The 14,193-nt window shown below is 37.8% G+C and overlaps 1 protein-coding gene across 1 annotated transcript in view; it reads left to right on the plus strand.

Annotated features, from left to right (window-relative positions):
- The window catches only part of MYBPC1 (myosin binding protein C1), a 94,136-nt gene that overhangs the window by 27,110 nt on the left and 52,833 nt on the right, over positions 1-14,193 (plus strand). Inside the window, exons 2-5 of the mRNA XM_004373754.1 lie at positions 5,428-5,466; positions 9,901-10,011; positions 12,497-12,645; positions 13,122-13,239. Coding sequence (XP_004373811.1) covers positions 5,428-5,466; positions 9,901-10,011; positions 12,497-12,645; positions 13,122-13,239 — 417 coding nt within the window. The remainder of the gene's footprint in view (positions 1-5,427; positions 5,467-9,900; positions 10,012-12,496; positions 12,646-13,121; positions 13,240-14,193) is intronic.

The following is a 14,193-nucleotide window of genomic DNA, read 5'->3' on the forward strand; positions in this document are numbered from 1 at the left end:
TGTTCTCTTCATTCTCCCTTGCTCCCGAAGGGATGAGACCAGTGGAGTATCTTGAATGGCTGCTCACAGGCTACGGTTTAAAGAAGACTTCAGGGGATATTTTTGGCTTAAGAGTTAAGGTTTAAAGATTATCTCAGGGCAATAGTTTCAGGGATTCATCTAGCCTCTATGGCTCCAGAAAATCTGAATTCCATGGGAAGGTGAAATTCCGTTCTGAATTTTCTCCCTTTTGATCAAAGATTCTTCTTTAGAATCTTTGATCAAAACTTTCAGTAATGGTAGCTGGGCACCATCTAGTTCTGGTCTCATGGCAAAAGAGGCAGTTTTTCATGGAGACAATTAGCCACACATTTCAGGATGGAGTTTTATTGTTGTTTCCTTGTTTGCCTTTGGACTGGTTGTCCATCCAGCTATCCTGCTCCCTAATACTGCCCACTTTGTCCGGGGACCCAGGCAAAGTCTCCCAGAATTGATACAATAGAGATGGCGATAAAGAAATGTGTTTAACCAAACACCAAACTGGAAATTAGATGTGCAAATCCTTTTCCGAGTGATCACACTGAGAGACAAGGCCTTCCTACAAATATACTGCTGTGGCTTGAAATTCTTCCAGATAATTACAGGTAGCAAATCAATGGAATACTAAGTATAGGTTCTTTACACCCTCAGTAGGGTCAAATATTTGCCTCTCATTCCAACATGTTTATTCAGCAAGTATTTACTGAGTGTCTGCTGAGTGCCAGGCATGGTTCTGGGCATGGTGGACACAGTGGTGAACAAAAGTCCTGCCCTCCTACAGCCAACTTACATTTTAGAGGGAAGAATGACTATCAACAACGAAAGGCAGATTTCAGTTTGGGAAGCAGACTAGAGTCACAGTGGGCTATATGTAGAGAATAATGTAGGTGATCAAATGGGATCTTGGTCAACAAAAATCATACGCAGGAGCAAAGGGTAACAAACTTTTCTGTGCCTTAACAACTAGCCTTAAGGGCAATTCCAAAACTGGTCCTGTGGGTAGTTCCAAATGTGGCAGCAGTATTAGAAATCAAGAGACTGCTCTGAAGGTTAGTATTCACTTTGATGCCTAAATTCTGATATATATTTTTAAAATTATTTTCACCTCTCATTAATGTTTCTATTTTTTGGTAAGCCCAATTAGGACAGTTACAACCTATTTATATTTTTCTTCCAGAAAAATAACTGCTTTAGTTAATTGCTGCAAGGAGAGTAAAAACTTACCTTCTTTTTCTAAGGATGCAAACAGCATTAACATACCAGATAACTATCATGAATGCACCCCGTGCATATTAAAGATCTCATGTAACTTGACATGCATGTGGTTGGCAGAGTAGGAAGCAAATCAGCAGAAGCTCCAGCATATTTCCTTCTGAATGTTGTGATTTTTTTTTTATTCAAAAAAAATGATTTAACATTTTTTTTTCTTCATTTAGGTCTCTTTACATCTGTGATAACATTATCCTGGTGCTTTTCACTAGCATGATAAAATCTTGTTGTGCAATTTTCCCTTTAAATTTCAGACAATCTACCATCTACTAAAATGTCTCCATGCTTTACCTATATATGCTAATTACATTAGTTCTTCTGTAATGAACGTTACAAGTTAATTTTTAACTTTGTTAAAAGTTAATACCACCATGCTTTTCAGTTCTAAGACATAACCAGTTATAAAATGCAATGCTGATTTAATAATAGATTTTTGGGAAGAAAGTAATTGTGATTTAAAGTACTCATTAGATATACTTATGTATTATAAGATGAATCCTGATTTCAGAAGCATCAAAAGGTGAAGGCAAGTGTCTTCTCATTAAGAAAATATGACAAATTAATCAAATGCCTCAAAACATGATGAATTAACGCTAGCTGTTGTGGCTATCTTCTGTATGTTGTTGTCATTTTGGTCACATACTCCAGTATTTATGACAACTGATTACCCTGCTTGAGGAAGCCACAGATTTGTCTAAATCAAAGTATCATATCAGTATTTAGCTGAGGTTTGCTTATACATACATTTGAATTTTACATGCTTTTGGACTTTATTCTAAAATCTCAATAATTGTCCCAAGTTTATATTACTTAAAAATTTAATTTTAAAGAGGCAATTTAAATCAACCATAGGTAGATGTTATGCTTGAGAGAGTGTGGAGGATTGTAAGAATGCACACATTCCTCAGTCTCTCGGGTTTTTATTCTGCAACAAGGCTCTCACTTGCATTCCAGATTTCCTGTGTACCCTCCTAAAATCCCAGCCTTGTAACATGAGACTAAGCTCTTTCTCAACTTTCCAGGCATTCTTCTCTGGGAACTTCAGTTGTTTAAGAGAATCCTTTTTACAGGTTTACAAATGCTATTTTCCCATGACTTGACGATGAATAAACTTCTGCTTTGGTTAATCACCCTTCCATGTAGCTACAGGAGATAGCCCTGTGACTTTCAGCCTGTGGTCTTCATGTGCGTTGTATTATAAAGAGTCAAAAGCTCTTCTCTTTGTCATCGCAGGCGCTTTTAAGTAGAAAAAAGAAAATGTGACTTTTATATTGCATTTTTTGTTTCATTTTGGTTGGAAATGTTCTTTGTGTGATGCTATGTCTTACTAATTGAACATCACCAGAAGAATTTGTATGTTCAAATTTCCCTTGTAGCAACAGAATCTGTCTTACTATGGTAAATAAGAAAAACTAAACATTTCAGTTTCATCCAGTTCAACTCATTTCAACAAGGTAACTTTGCAAGAATTTTTTTGAGCACTTTGTTTTTATTTATTTTTCATGAAAATATGAAAATATACACAGCAAAACATACACCAATTTAGCAATTTCCACATGTACAATTCAGTGTCATTGATTACATTCTTCAAGTTGTGCAACCATTCTTGCTCTCCTTTTCCAAATTATTCCACCACCATTAACATAAACTCAAATCTATCAAGTTGCTGTTGTCAGTTTGATCCCATACAGATAATTCTTTAAAAGAGCACAATGCTCAAGGGAAACAGTCTTTACTAATTAACTACTGTTTGGCTTAAAGATGACTTCAGTGGATAATTCTGGTTTAATTTTTAGAACAATAGTTTTGGTGGCAGGGGTGGGGGCACATGGTCATCCAATCTCAATGGCTCCAGAAAGTCTGGATTTTCTGAGAAATCAAAAAGAAATTCTGTTCCACGTTTACCCTCCTTTTGACTAGGATTCGTCTATAGAATTTTTGATCAAAACATTCAGTAATGATATCTGGGCACCATCCAGTTCTGGTAACTTTGCAAGAATTTAAGGTCAGAATCCCAACATCTTAACTACATTTCCCAAAATATAAAGGAATGTCAGGACTAAAACTACTTTTTAAAAAAGTGAAACAGTAAACTTTGCTCTTGTCAATTATATATTCTAGCACTTTCTAAAATTTGAAACTTTATGTGCAATGAATCAAATATTGCCAATTAAGAAGTAACCGCTATTTGGAAGTAATTTGGGATCACTTAAAGGAACAGTATTTCATGATACTTTGAAGCACTGCTTTAATATACGGTTCCTTAATAATCTAAAATAATTGTGCATGTTCTCCAAATAGTCTCAATATTTAGTAGACTTTGAAACTACTCACCCATCAAAATTGTGCGTAAAAAAATGGATTATCTTCCTTTATTTTAGTTTTATTTGAATGTATGAATACTCTTTTCTTAATCACTTTGCATTCTAAACAGTTAATTATGTACTGTGCATAAAGCAAACAACAAAACCTGTATAAAAGGAAGTGTTCATTTGAATCAAAGTGGTTCTAGCTTTTACTTTATGTATAATAAAGGAAGTACCTTGCTAAGGCTTGGTTGAATTTTAAAACTTCATTTTCATTAATTTTTACAGGTCTTAAAAATCAAGATTCTTTGCATATGTCAGTAAATAAAACCTATGAATAGGTTACCAGAAGAAAGTACTAAGTACTGAACTAAATTTATAGAAAATAGTATTAGAAAAAAATACCTCAGAAATACCTATACTTTCCCAACTGTACGATCTTGTGGAACGTTAGTTGCTTTTTCAGGTGAAAAAGATTCAAAATTGAACTAAGTGTGGGAAATGCTAACTACTGTATGATTTCTTATCTCCACACTCCAGTCACAGAGCGTATTAGCCCATTAAAGGTTTTGAGGTATCCTCCAGTATATGCACATACACACACACACACACACACACACACACACACATGCATGCATACGCGTGCACTTACAAGCCTTTAACTTTACTTAGCCTAGTATTGTTCAAGCTTCTTTGACCACAGAAAGCTTCCTCTGAATAATGTCAAGTCCCACAGTACCCAGTGAACTATTTCTTTGGTTCTGAAGATATGACATATTTACTATATATTAGACATTAGTTATTTTGTTAAAAATTAATAAAGCATATCCCTGGTTGATAATTTTGAAAAAGAAATTTCAGATCGGTAGTTAATATTTTTAGTAAACATTTTAACAGATTATGCAAAAATACGCTATTTTATCTCCTTGTCATGAATTTTTAGAGAACTTCTTTTTAAGTAATACTAATACACACGTATTTCCTGTATCCAATTTCATATAGTTATTGGATTTGTATTTTTAAATCCACAATTATTCTAATATTTCAAGCACAAGGATTATTAATATTTACATAAACACTTGTCTTCATGCTTTGGGAAGGGAGGAGCAGATGTCTATGTTTAAATGTCTATTTAAACATCTAAATGGTAAAGACACTTTGAAGATCAGAGACTTTTTTAAAAGGAGAATTTTCAGCATCTCTGCAGATAAATGCTATGAGGCATATTCCGAATTTTATAAATGTACATCAATAAACATTAAAAAAATTATCTAGCACTGGTCAACACCAGGATAATACTGGCAAAAGCTTATAAAGTTCCTAAAATAACTATTGGTGAACTTAGCACGAAAAATTGATTTATATTAGTTAATCTTGACTTTTGTTTCCTAAATTTAGAAGAGGGGGTGGTTATCCTGAGGGTTTTTTGAGAGGAAAGACTTCTAAAACAGTACATGTACGCCTTTATGTCTGTGTCCAAATGAGTGTGGTATATAAATAATGTTTGTCATTTACTTGAGCAACAAAATGAGAACTTGAAAACCACCACAGTTGTTGATTTCATCAAGGTTTGATTTTTAGCATTAATTTTTTTCTTAATCTACAAATGGATATAGCATTCCATTTTTTAAACTACAATTTCATTTGATTTATCCAACTCTCTCATCTAATTCTCAATATTAACCTTTCAGGCACAGAGTCTTCTAGGGCTAACTCATCAGTTTAAAGTGTTTTGTGTAGTTTCTCTTCTTATTTTTCAGAGTTCTCCTTTTTCAGGTTACTCTGGATGAAACCTTTTTCTCCTTCACTTTTTTACTACTGTTTCTTGTTTCAGATGAAGAGGAAACCACCCTGCCTAGTGCCTTACCACCAGGTTAGGACAATTCCAACCCCTTTCTTACTTTTTAAATATATTATTAATTGACAGTAAAGGAAAAGAAAAGTCAGGTCACCTGGCTGAGCCAGTGAGCAGAGCAGAGGCACTGGGTTTTGCCTGTGCCAGAACCAAGAGGAAAAGGTTGGCTTCAATGACAAAATTTTATTTTACATGAGACACCTAGAACAAGGAGGCTTCGTCTGTGAAATAAATAAGATTGGTAAATCTTGAGCATGAGTTTTGGGGGCAAAAATTGTTTGTGTTCCATTTCCAGCTATATATCCTTTTTCCCTGTGCTATAAATTTAAATATTTAGATTTTTTTCTTTATTATTGTTTTAATAAGACTCACTTTACAACTGTTTTCATAGAGGAAGCTCCACTGATTTACCATCTGAGCCAACTTCTGGTTTTTTCCTCCCTATTACCAGAAGAGACAGGGTTTTGGGTATCCAAGAACGTTGAAGCCAGCGCCCCATCTTCACCCTACCTTGCATCAATCAAAAAAAATCACACTTTCCTTTCAGGTGTGGGTAGTCGGGCCCTGGAGAGAAAAGATTCAGGTGAGCACACTCCTGGAGCAAGGCATCCCAACCCCCATCTTAATACAACCACTAATGGCCTCATTTCTTGAAACTGTATTTATTCTAATTCTTGTTTTATTCAGTTTGTAGCTTTCATAGCAATCTTTCATTATATTTTCACTTACCAGAAAACTAATGTACTGAGAAATCATTAATTTTGCATGATACACACATACACAAAAATTTCAGGAATCTGTCCTCATATAGATCTAGGGATCTAGCCTCACATAGCCTCATTTTTTAAGAAAACATTTTAAGCCTCGAGTTGCAATAATGAAAGATTCTATGAGCAAAATATTGAACAATGTAGGAAGCATCAAAATAAGATGGAAGGAATACACAAAGTTACTATACCAAAGAGAATTGGTCAATGTTCAACCATTTCAGGAGGTAGCACATGATCAATAACCGATGGTACTGAGGGAAAAGGTCCAAGCTGCACTGAAGGCATTGGCAAAAAACAAGGCTCCAGGAACTGATGGAATACATGTTGAGATGTTTGTTTCAATAAATGGATGCTATGCTGAAGGTGTTCGCTCATCTATGCCAAGAAATTTGGAAGACAGCTACCTAGCCAACCCACCGGAAGAGATCCACATACATACCTATTCCAAAGAAAAGTGATCCAGTGGAATGCAGATATTATCGAACAATATCATTAATATTATATGCAAGTAAAATTACTGTGAAGATAATTAAAAAAAAGATTGCAGCAATATACTGACAGAGAACTGCCAGAAATTCAAGCCAGATACAGAAAAGGACGTTGAACAAAGGATATCATGGCTGATGTCAGATGGATCTTGGCTGAAAGCAGAAAATACCAGAAGGATGTTTACCTGTGTTTTACTGACTATGCAAATGCATTCAACTGTGTGGACCGTAACAAATTATCGATAACACTGTGAAGAATGGAATTCCAGAAAACTTAATTGTACTCATGAGGAACCTGTATGTAGGCCGAGAGGCAGTTGTTCAAAAAGAACACGGGGATACCACATGGTTTGAAATCAGGAAAGGTCCCTGTCAGGGTTGTATCCTTTTGCCATACTTATTCAATCTGTATGCTGAGCAAATAATCTGAAAAGTTGGTTTATATGAAGAAGAACATGGCTTTAGGATTGGAGGAAGACTAACAACCTGCCATATGCAGATGACACAGCCTCGCTTGCTGAAAGTGAAAGAGGACTTGAAGCACATACTGTTGAAGATCAAAGACTACAGCCTTCAGTATGAATTATACCTTAACATAAAGAAAACAAAAATCCTCACAACTAGACCAATAAGCAATATCATGAGAAATGGAGAAAATATTGAAGTTGTCAAGGATTTCATTTTACTTGGATCCACAATTAACGCCCAGGGAAGCAGCAGTCAAGAAATCAAACAACATATTGCATTGGGCGAATCTGCTACAAAGACCTCTTTAAAGTGTTAAAAAGCAAAGATGTTACCTTGAGGACTAAGGTGAGCCTGATCCAAGCCATGGTGTTTTCAATCGCCTCATATGCATGCGAAAGCTGGACAATGAATAAGGAAGCCCGAAGAAGAATTGATGCCTGTGAATTATGGTGCTGGCAAAGAATATCGAATATACCACAGACTGCCAGAAGAACAAATCTGTCTTGGAGGCAGTACCGCCAGAATGCTCCTTAGAGGCAAGGATGGCAAGGCTTCATCTCACATACTTTGGACATGTTATCAGAAGGGACCAGGCCCTGAAGAAGGACATCATGCTTAGTAAGGTAGAGGGTCAGTGAAAAAGAGGAAGACCCTCAACAAGACGGACTGACAAAGTGGCTGCAACAAGGGGCTCAAACATAGCAACGACTGTAAGAATGGCACAGGACTGGGCAGTGTTTCGTTCTGTTATACATAAGGTTGCTATGAGTCAGAATCGACTCGACAGCACCTAACAACAACAACAACATCCTCATATAGAGGTTAATGGTTGTTCAGTAGTAGAATTCTCACTGCCTTGCTGGAGATCCGGGTTCAATGCGCGGCCAATGCACCTCAAGTGCAGCCACCAATCATCTGTCAGTAGGAGGCCTGTGTTGCTGTGATACTAAACAGGTTTCAGCAGAGCTTTTAGATTACTACAGAGTAGGAAAAAAGGCCTGGTGATCTACTTTTGAAAATCAACCACTGAAAACCTTATGGATGGGGTCCCCCTGAGTCAGGGGCAACTTGATGGCAGCTAACAACAATATACCTTATTACCACAGACTTGTTTGTTTTTTATCAGTATAACTCTCACTTTTAACATTTAGCAAATATACAGAGATCAAGAAACATTTAAAATCTCCATTCCTGGAATGTACTGAAGTTAGATAACAATTCACAATGTTTTAGTAACATAACACTTGACAAAACAATTTCAAATACATCCTGTCAGCTGTAGCTACAATTCTGTGAAGCTATTCATTCATTCATTCATTCAACAAATATGTGCTCTGATCATACTAGGGGCCTTTTATGGACCAAGCATAGGTAAAGAAGTGAACAAAACAATAAAAATTCCTTCTTCACGTTCCAAAGTTGAGTGACCACTATTACTATTAATATCATAGACACACACAACATAAATACTAACATTAACTCAGGTATTAAAAAAATTGTGTAATCATGTGACTAGGCTGCATAACTTCATTGTGAAAACAATGGTCTCTTGTCGGTAGAAATTCAAAGCATGATTGAGACTTGAAGACTAAAATAATTAAATGTTCATTTTTCTTCTAGCCAAGAAACATTAACCAGAGTTCGCGACCCTCGCATTTTTTTCCAGCTATTTAATTGCTGACACTAAACTTCTCTTCATTCAACTCTTGGAGACAAAGGGAATATTAACAGTTCTCTCTCCTACCCTCCTCAGTGGAGTTTCCTGCCGATTAAAACCAGCCAAGCACCTGGAGTATAAACTAGAAAACAGCAAAATAAACTTCATTTCCAGCTTCTCTCTCTTCATGGGAAAACCTCAATTTATTTTTCATTTCTTTTGTTTGTTCATTTGTTTTTTTTTTTTTTTCCCCTTTCAGGAAACTCCCAGTATTCTTGAAATTTGTAGCTGCAGGTCATTATCTGTGACTTATTTGTCAAACTATGGCCACATCTATCCAACCATAACAGAACTGTCTAACCATATGGCAGCAAGGAGTCAAGAAATACCAGGCCAGACTCGCTATTTCCAGACTGAACAATCAAACTGACCCACCCTTTTAGTCTTTTCCAATTTTGTTGTTGTGTAGACGTGGCCTTATAGTCACATCCGGAAAACAGATGTGAAAGCCTGGAAAACCTGGAAAAGCACTCTGAGAACTCAGCTCTAACTTACTGACCACCATTATTTGTCTGCTAGGGGACAGGCAGGATGGGGAAACCAGCAAAGGAAACAGTGCTGTCAATAAAGGCAGAGAAACACCTTACCTGAAAAGTTTCACTGTTTCTAGGAACTAGAAAGCATTATTTACCCCGCCATGAAAGAGACATCCCTGTAAGAATGGGATTCTGTCACTCTCTACTGATGGCTGGGGGGGGGTGGAGCGGGGACGGAAAGAATGATGTTATATTTATCTAGTTTTATTAGACAAACAAAAGCTTCAGTGTTGACGAGAACTCCAAACCCAGGTAAGTCTGCCTAGGAAGAAAAACCAAAAATTCATTGCCATCAAGTCAATTCCAACTCAGAGTGACCCCACAGGACAGAGTAGAACTGCCCAACAGAGTTTCCAAGGAGCACCTGGTGGATTTGAACTGTTGACCCTTTGGTTAGCAGCTGTAGCATTTAACCACTACGCCTAGGAAGAAAGCGGCCCTGAAATGACCCATTTCCTCCTTTCTGTCGTTAGAATGGTCTATAGGGGAATCGCCTGCCAGTGAGGAACAAGACAAGCAGAATGTCAATTCTCAGTTGTCCACCCTGTTCGTTGAAAAACCTCAAACAGGATCGGTGAAAGTTGGTGAGTCCTAGCATTCAATCCTGCCTTCAATTTAAAACCTAAATTCACATCACAGAAAATGAACTCTTTTAAAGTGAACAATTCAATGGCCTTTGGTACATTCCCAATATTGTGCAACCATCACCTCTATCTAAGTCCAAAACATTTTTATCACCCTAAAAGGAAACCCCATACCTATTAGCAGTCACTCCCCATTCCTCTTTACCCTCCAGCCTCTGGCAACCACAAATCTGCTTTCTGTCTCCATGGATTTACCTAACCTGGATATTTCAGATAAATGGAATCATACACTATGTGTTCTTTTTGTGTCTGGCTACTTTGACTTAGCACAATGTTTTTGAGGTTCATCCATATTGTAGTATGTATCAGTACTTCATTCCTTTTTATGGCTGAATAATATTCCATTGTGTAGATATACTAAATCCTGCTTTTTATAACCCTAAAAGGAGAGCAGCAGCTATCATTTCAAGAGCCTTTAGCACACCTAGGCAGCACAGATTAGTAGTTGAGTACCTGGATCCTGCAGCCAAGCAGCCTGAGTTCAAATCTTGGTTCTGTTTCTTACTAGCTATTGTCCTCAGGTAAATGGCTTAACCCCTCTATATTTCAGTATCCCCATCTGTAAAGTGGAGATAATGATAGGCTCAACCTGTGAAGGACCTTGAACAGTGCCTGGCATGTAATAAAGCTCGGAGCTAGCATTTGCTGTCATTACGACACACCTCACTGCTTAAGATGATGACAGATCTGCACACACACTAGATCATAATGCTTAGTAGCTCAGAGGTAGCTAGTCAGAGAGATGGCTCAACTTTTGAGATATTACTCAAACAATAGTGATTACACATCTCCTAAGTTTCGGGCACTGTGCTGAACCAAGTATAGTGTGTGAGCACTCAGAACTTACACCCAATGGGAAGAGCAGACAATACAAATTAAACGAACAAATAAGGGTAAAAGCCATATGTTATAAAGGAAATAAACAGGGTGGTGAGATAGAGAGGGGCCTGGAGAGGAAAGGATGTGGATGGAGAGCACAGACATGGGGGGCTCACAACAGGGACAGGCACAAAGGTCCTAAGTGGAGGGGTGCCCAGGAATTTTCATTAAATTTTTATAGGAATATATAGGCAGTCCCCGATTTATGGCGTACTCAAGTAACAACAAACTGCACGTACAACCATCCAGTTTTGAGTTATTTTTGTGTATCTCATCATTAATAATATGTTGCAGCACATAATTTGCTGATGTTATCATTCTCAGATGTTAACTCGCAGATGTTCAATTTTATGATTTACTGTTGGATTTATAAAGATATTGATAATAAAAGGTGATAATAGTGAAAACTAAAAAAAAAAAAAAAAAATGAGGTATTTGACCTGTGTCAGAACTGACTATGACAGAGTCGTTAGAAAGGAACCCCGTCATAAGTTGGGGACTACCTGCATTGTGATCAGATCTAGCCTGTGACATTTACCAAATAGTATACCAATGAGCACACACAGCTGAATATGTTGTAGAATTTTTTCTTTCAGGGCTGGAGATGTTTGCTACCCTGTGTTCCTGGAAGACACTGAAATGCTGGGCTGGCAGCGGGGCTAGGGTTTGGATGTCCCCAGTGCCTAATGAGTCAATACAAAGAGATAGGCAGGGCTACTTGCAAACTGAGCAGTTTCAATTAGGCCTATTCCTATAATTCCAGCCTACCCATCACCATGCCTAATAAAAAGGATGGAAAAAGATTCATATACATTTCATTTTCTTCACTTTATTTCACATATAAATATATATACATTATATGTAACCAAAAAAAAAAAAAAAATCCAAATCCATTGCTGTCAAGTTGATTCCAACTCATAGCGACCCTAAAGGACAGAGTAGAACTGCCCCATAGGGTTTCGAAGGAGTGCCTGGTGAATTCGAACTGCCGACATTTTGGTTCATAGCCAAACTCTTTAACCACTACGCCGCCAGGATTTCCACATTATATACAGCACATATATATAAGGAGTCCCTGGGTGGCACAAACGGTTAAGTGCTTGGCTACTAACTGAAAAATCTACCCAGAGGTGCCTCAGGAGAAAGGTCTGGCAATGTACTTCCAAAAGGTCACAGCCACTGAAAACCCTATGTGCAGTTCTACTCTGAAACACTTGGGGTCACCATGAGTCAGAACTGATGGAAATGGTTTCTTTTTTAAATATATATATATAATACATATATTTTAATACAAACATAAAAATTATGTCCATTGATCTCCCATTGCTCTTTTTCTGCTTCATAAACCTCAAAAGCAGAACAGGTTGGGTTATCCTAAGAACCTCTAGAGTACTCATAAAAAATCAGGGTCATTTCACAGCACTACTCCAAGGGGCACCAATCATATCACAGTCCATACAGGGCTGTCCTGCATAATTTCTTTCCAGGTAAGAGCAAAACGAACTACAAGTTTTAAACCAGTCTGAATCACTTGTGCTTTTTCTAGGTGAAAATATTACCTTTATAGCCAGAGTCAAGGCTGAAGATCTTCTTAGAAAACCCACTATCAAATGGTTCAAAGGGAAATGGATGGACCTGGCCAGCAAAGCTGGGAAGCACCTCCAGCTGAAGGAAACTTTTGAAAGGCAAACTCGGGTATGGTCTCTGAGTTCCCAACACAGGGGCTCAGCTAGCTCATTCTCTCTGTGTGGGTATAAAGGTCATTTTCAGGTCCAGTTTTGAGAGATTCGAGTCCCAAAAAATTCTCTGGTGTCACCATTCCTAGTCTCTACACTCTTATGTGGTCACGCTGCTGTGTCTGGTAGCTCTCCTTCCTATACTGAGAAGGTTGTACTGACATCCCCAGATAGACACATCTTTAAGCCAATGCAGAGGAATTTGAAAAAAATAACTGCAATGGGATGGTGGTGCAGTGGTTAAGAGCTCGGCTGCTAACCCGAAGGTCGGCAGTTCGAATCCACCAGCCGCTCCTTGGAAACCCTATGGGGCAGTTCTAGTCTGTCCTATAGGGTCGCTAGGAGTCGCAACTGACTTGACGGTCAACGGGTTTTTCTGGCCTCTTTCAGTGTGCAAGGTAGGTGTGAAATGTGCATGGGTGCATTTCATTGCAGATATACACATTTGAGATGCAAATCATTAAGGCGAAAGAGAACTTTGCAGGAAACTACAGATGCGAGGTCACCTATAAGGATAAGTTTGACAGCTGTACTTTCGATCTTGAAGTGCATGGTAAGAGTGCCTTTTTTGTCTCTTTCTATGTGACTTTTTATGGGCTGAGAGAAGATGGAGAAGAAGGTCATCTAAAACCATGAGACTTTTTTTTTGGTGGGCGGAGACCTTTTAAAATTATGTGTTTCTGATTGTGGTAGTCTCAGCAAGCCAGCTGAATTAAATTGTCACGGGACAATTTAAAAATAAAACTGTGGAATTTTACTGGTAAGTATCTCTTTTCAATGCTATTTATATTCCTTCAGTCTCCCAGGTAAGCAGTAACGTCATTTTATTGTTGCTACTGAATGTATCTGTTTCACTGGGTCCACGTATTCCCACTCAGGTTGGGGGATAAGGTAATATGGGATGAAGATGTCAGGATACCCAAGTGGAAGGCAGAATTTCCCTTATGAGGACTAATGTCAGATGTGGACGTTCTCCATCCATATGATCTATATACTTCCCAGAGTGTGTTTAATAGGGATAAATACAATAAGGCGCATTTAGCTTGAAAGAAAAAAAAACTTTTATAAGAATACAAAAGGGAAAGTTGACTTCGAAGTAAAGATCATAAATTTAAGAAGAATCCCAAGTGTGTTATAACTGCAAAAAACAAAGCTAGTGTAATTTTAAACTGGACTACTACAAGTGGCACAGAATCTAGATAGAGGAAATGATACTACTTTCTACAACACACTACTTGTTCCACATTTGGGGTGATGTCTTTGGTTGTGGGCACCATAGCTCAGCCTGGAGTTGGGTAACCAGAAGGATGAAGAGTCCAGAAACCATGTCCTATGCAGCTTGAATGTGTGGGTAGAAGGAAAAGGCCCTTTTCCATGTACTCTAGAAGTGTTTAGAGTACATCAGAATCAAAGGGTGGAAATTTATGAGAAAGCAAATTTTGTCTTAGCATTAGGAAGAACTCTTTCATTAAGGCTATGTAGACAACCTGGGAAGGATGGAGATCCC

This window comes from Trichechus manatus, unplaced genomic scaffold (assembly GCF_000243295.1).
Source record: "Trichechus manatus latirostris isolate Lorelei unplaced genomic scaffold, TriManLat1.0 scaffold00027, whole genome shotgun sequence".
Classification (NCBI taxonomy): Eukaryota; Metazoa; Chordata; class Mammalia; order Sirenia; family Trichechidae; genus Trichechus; species Trichechus manatus.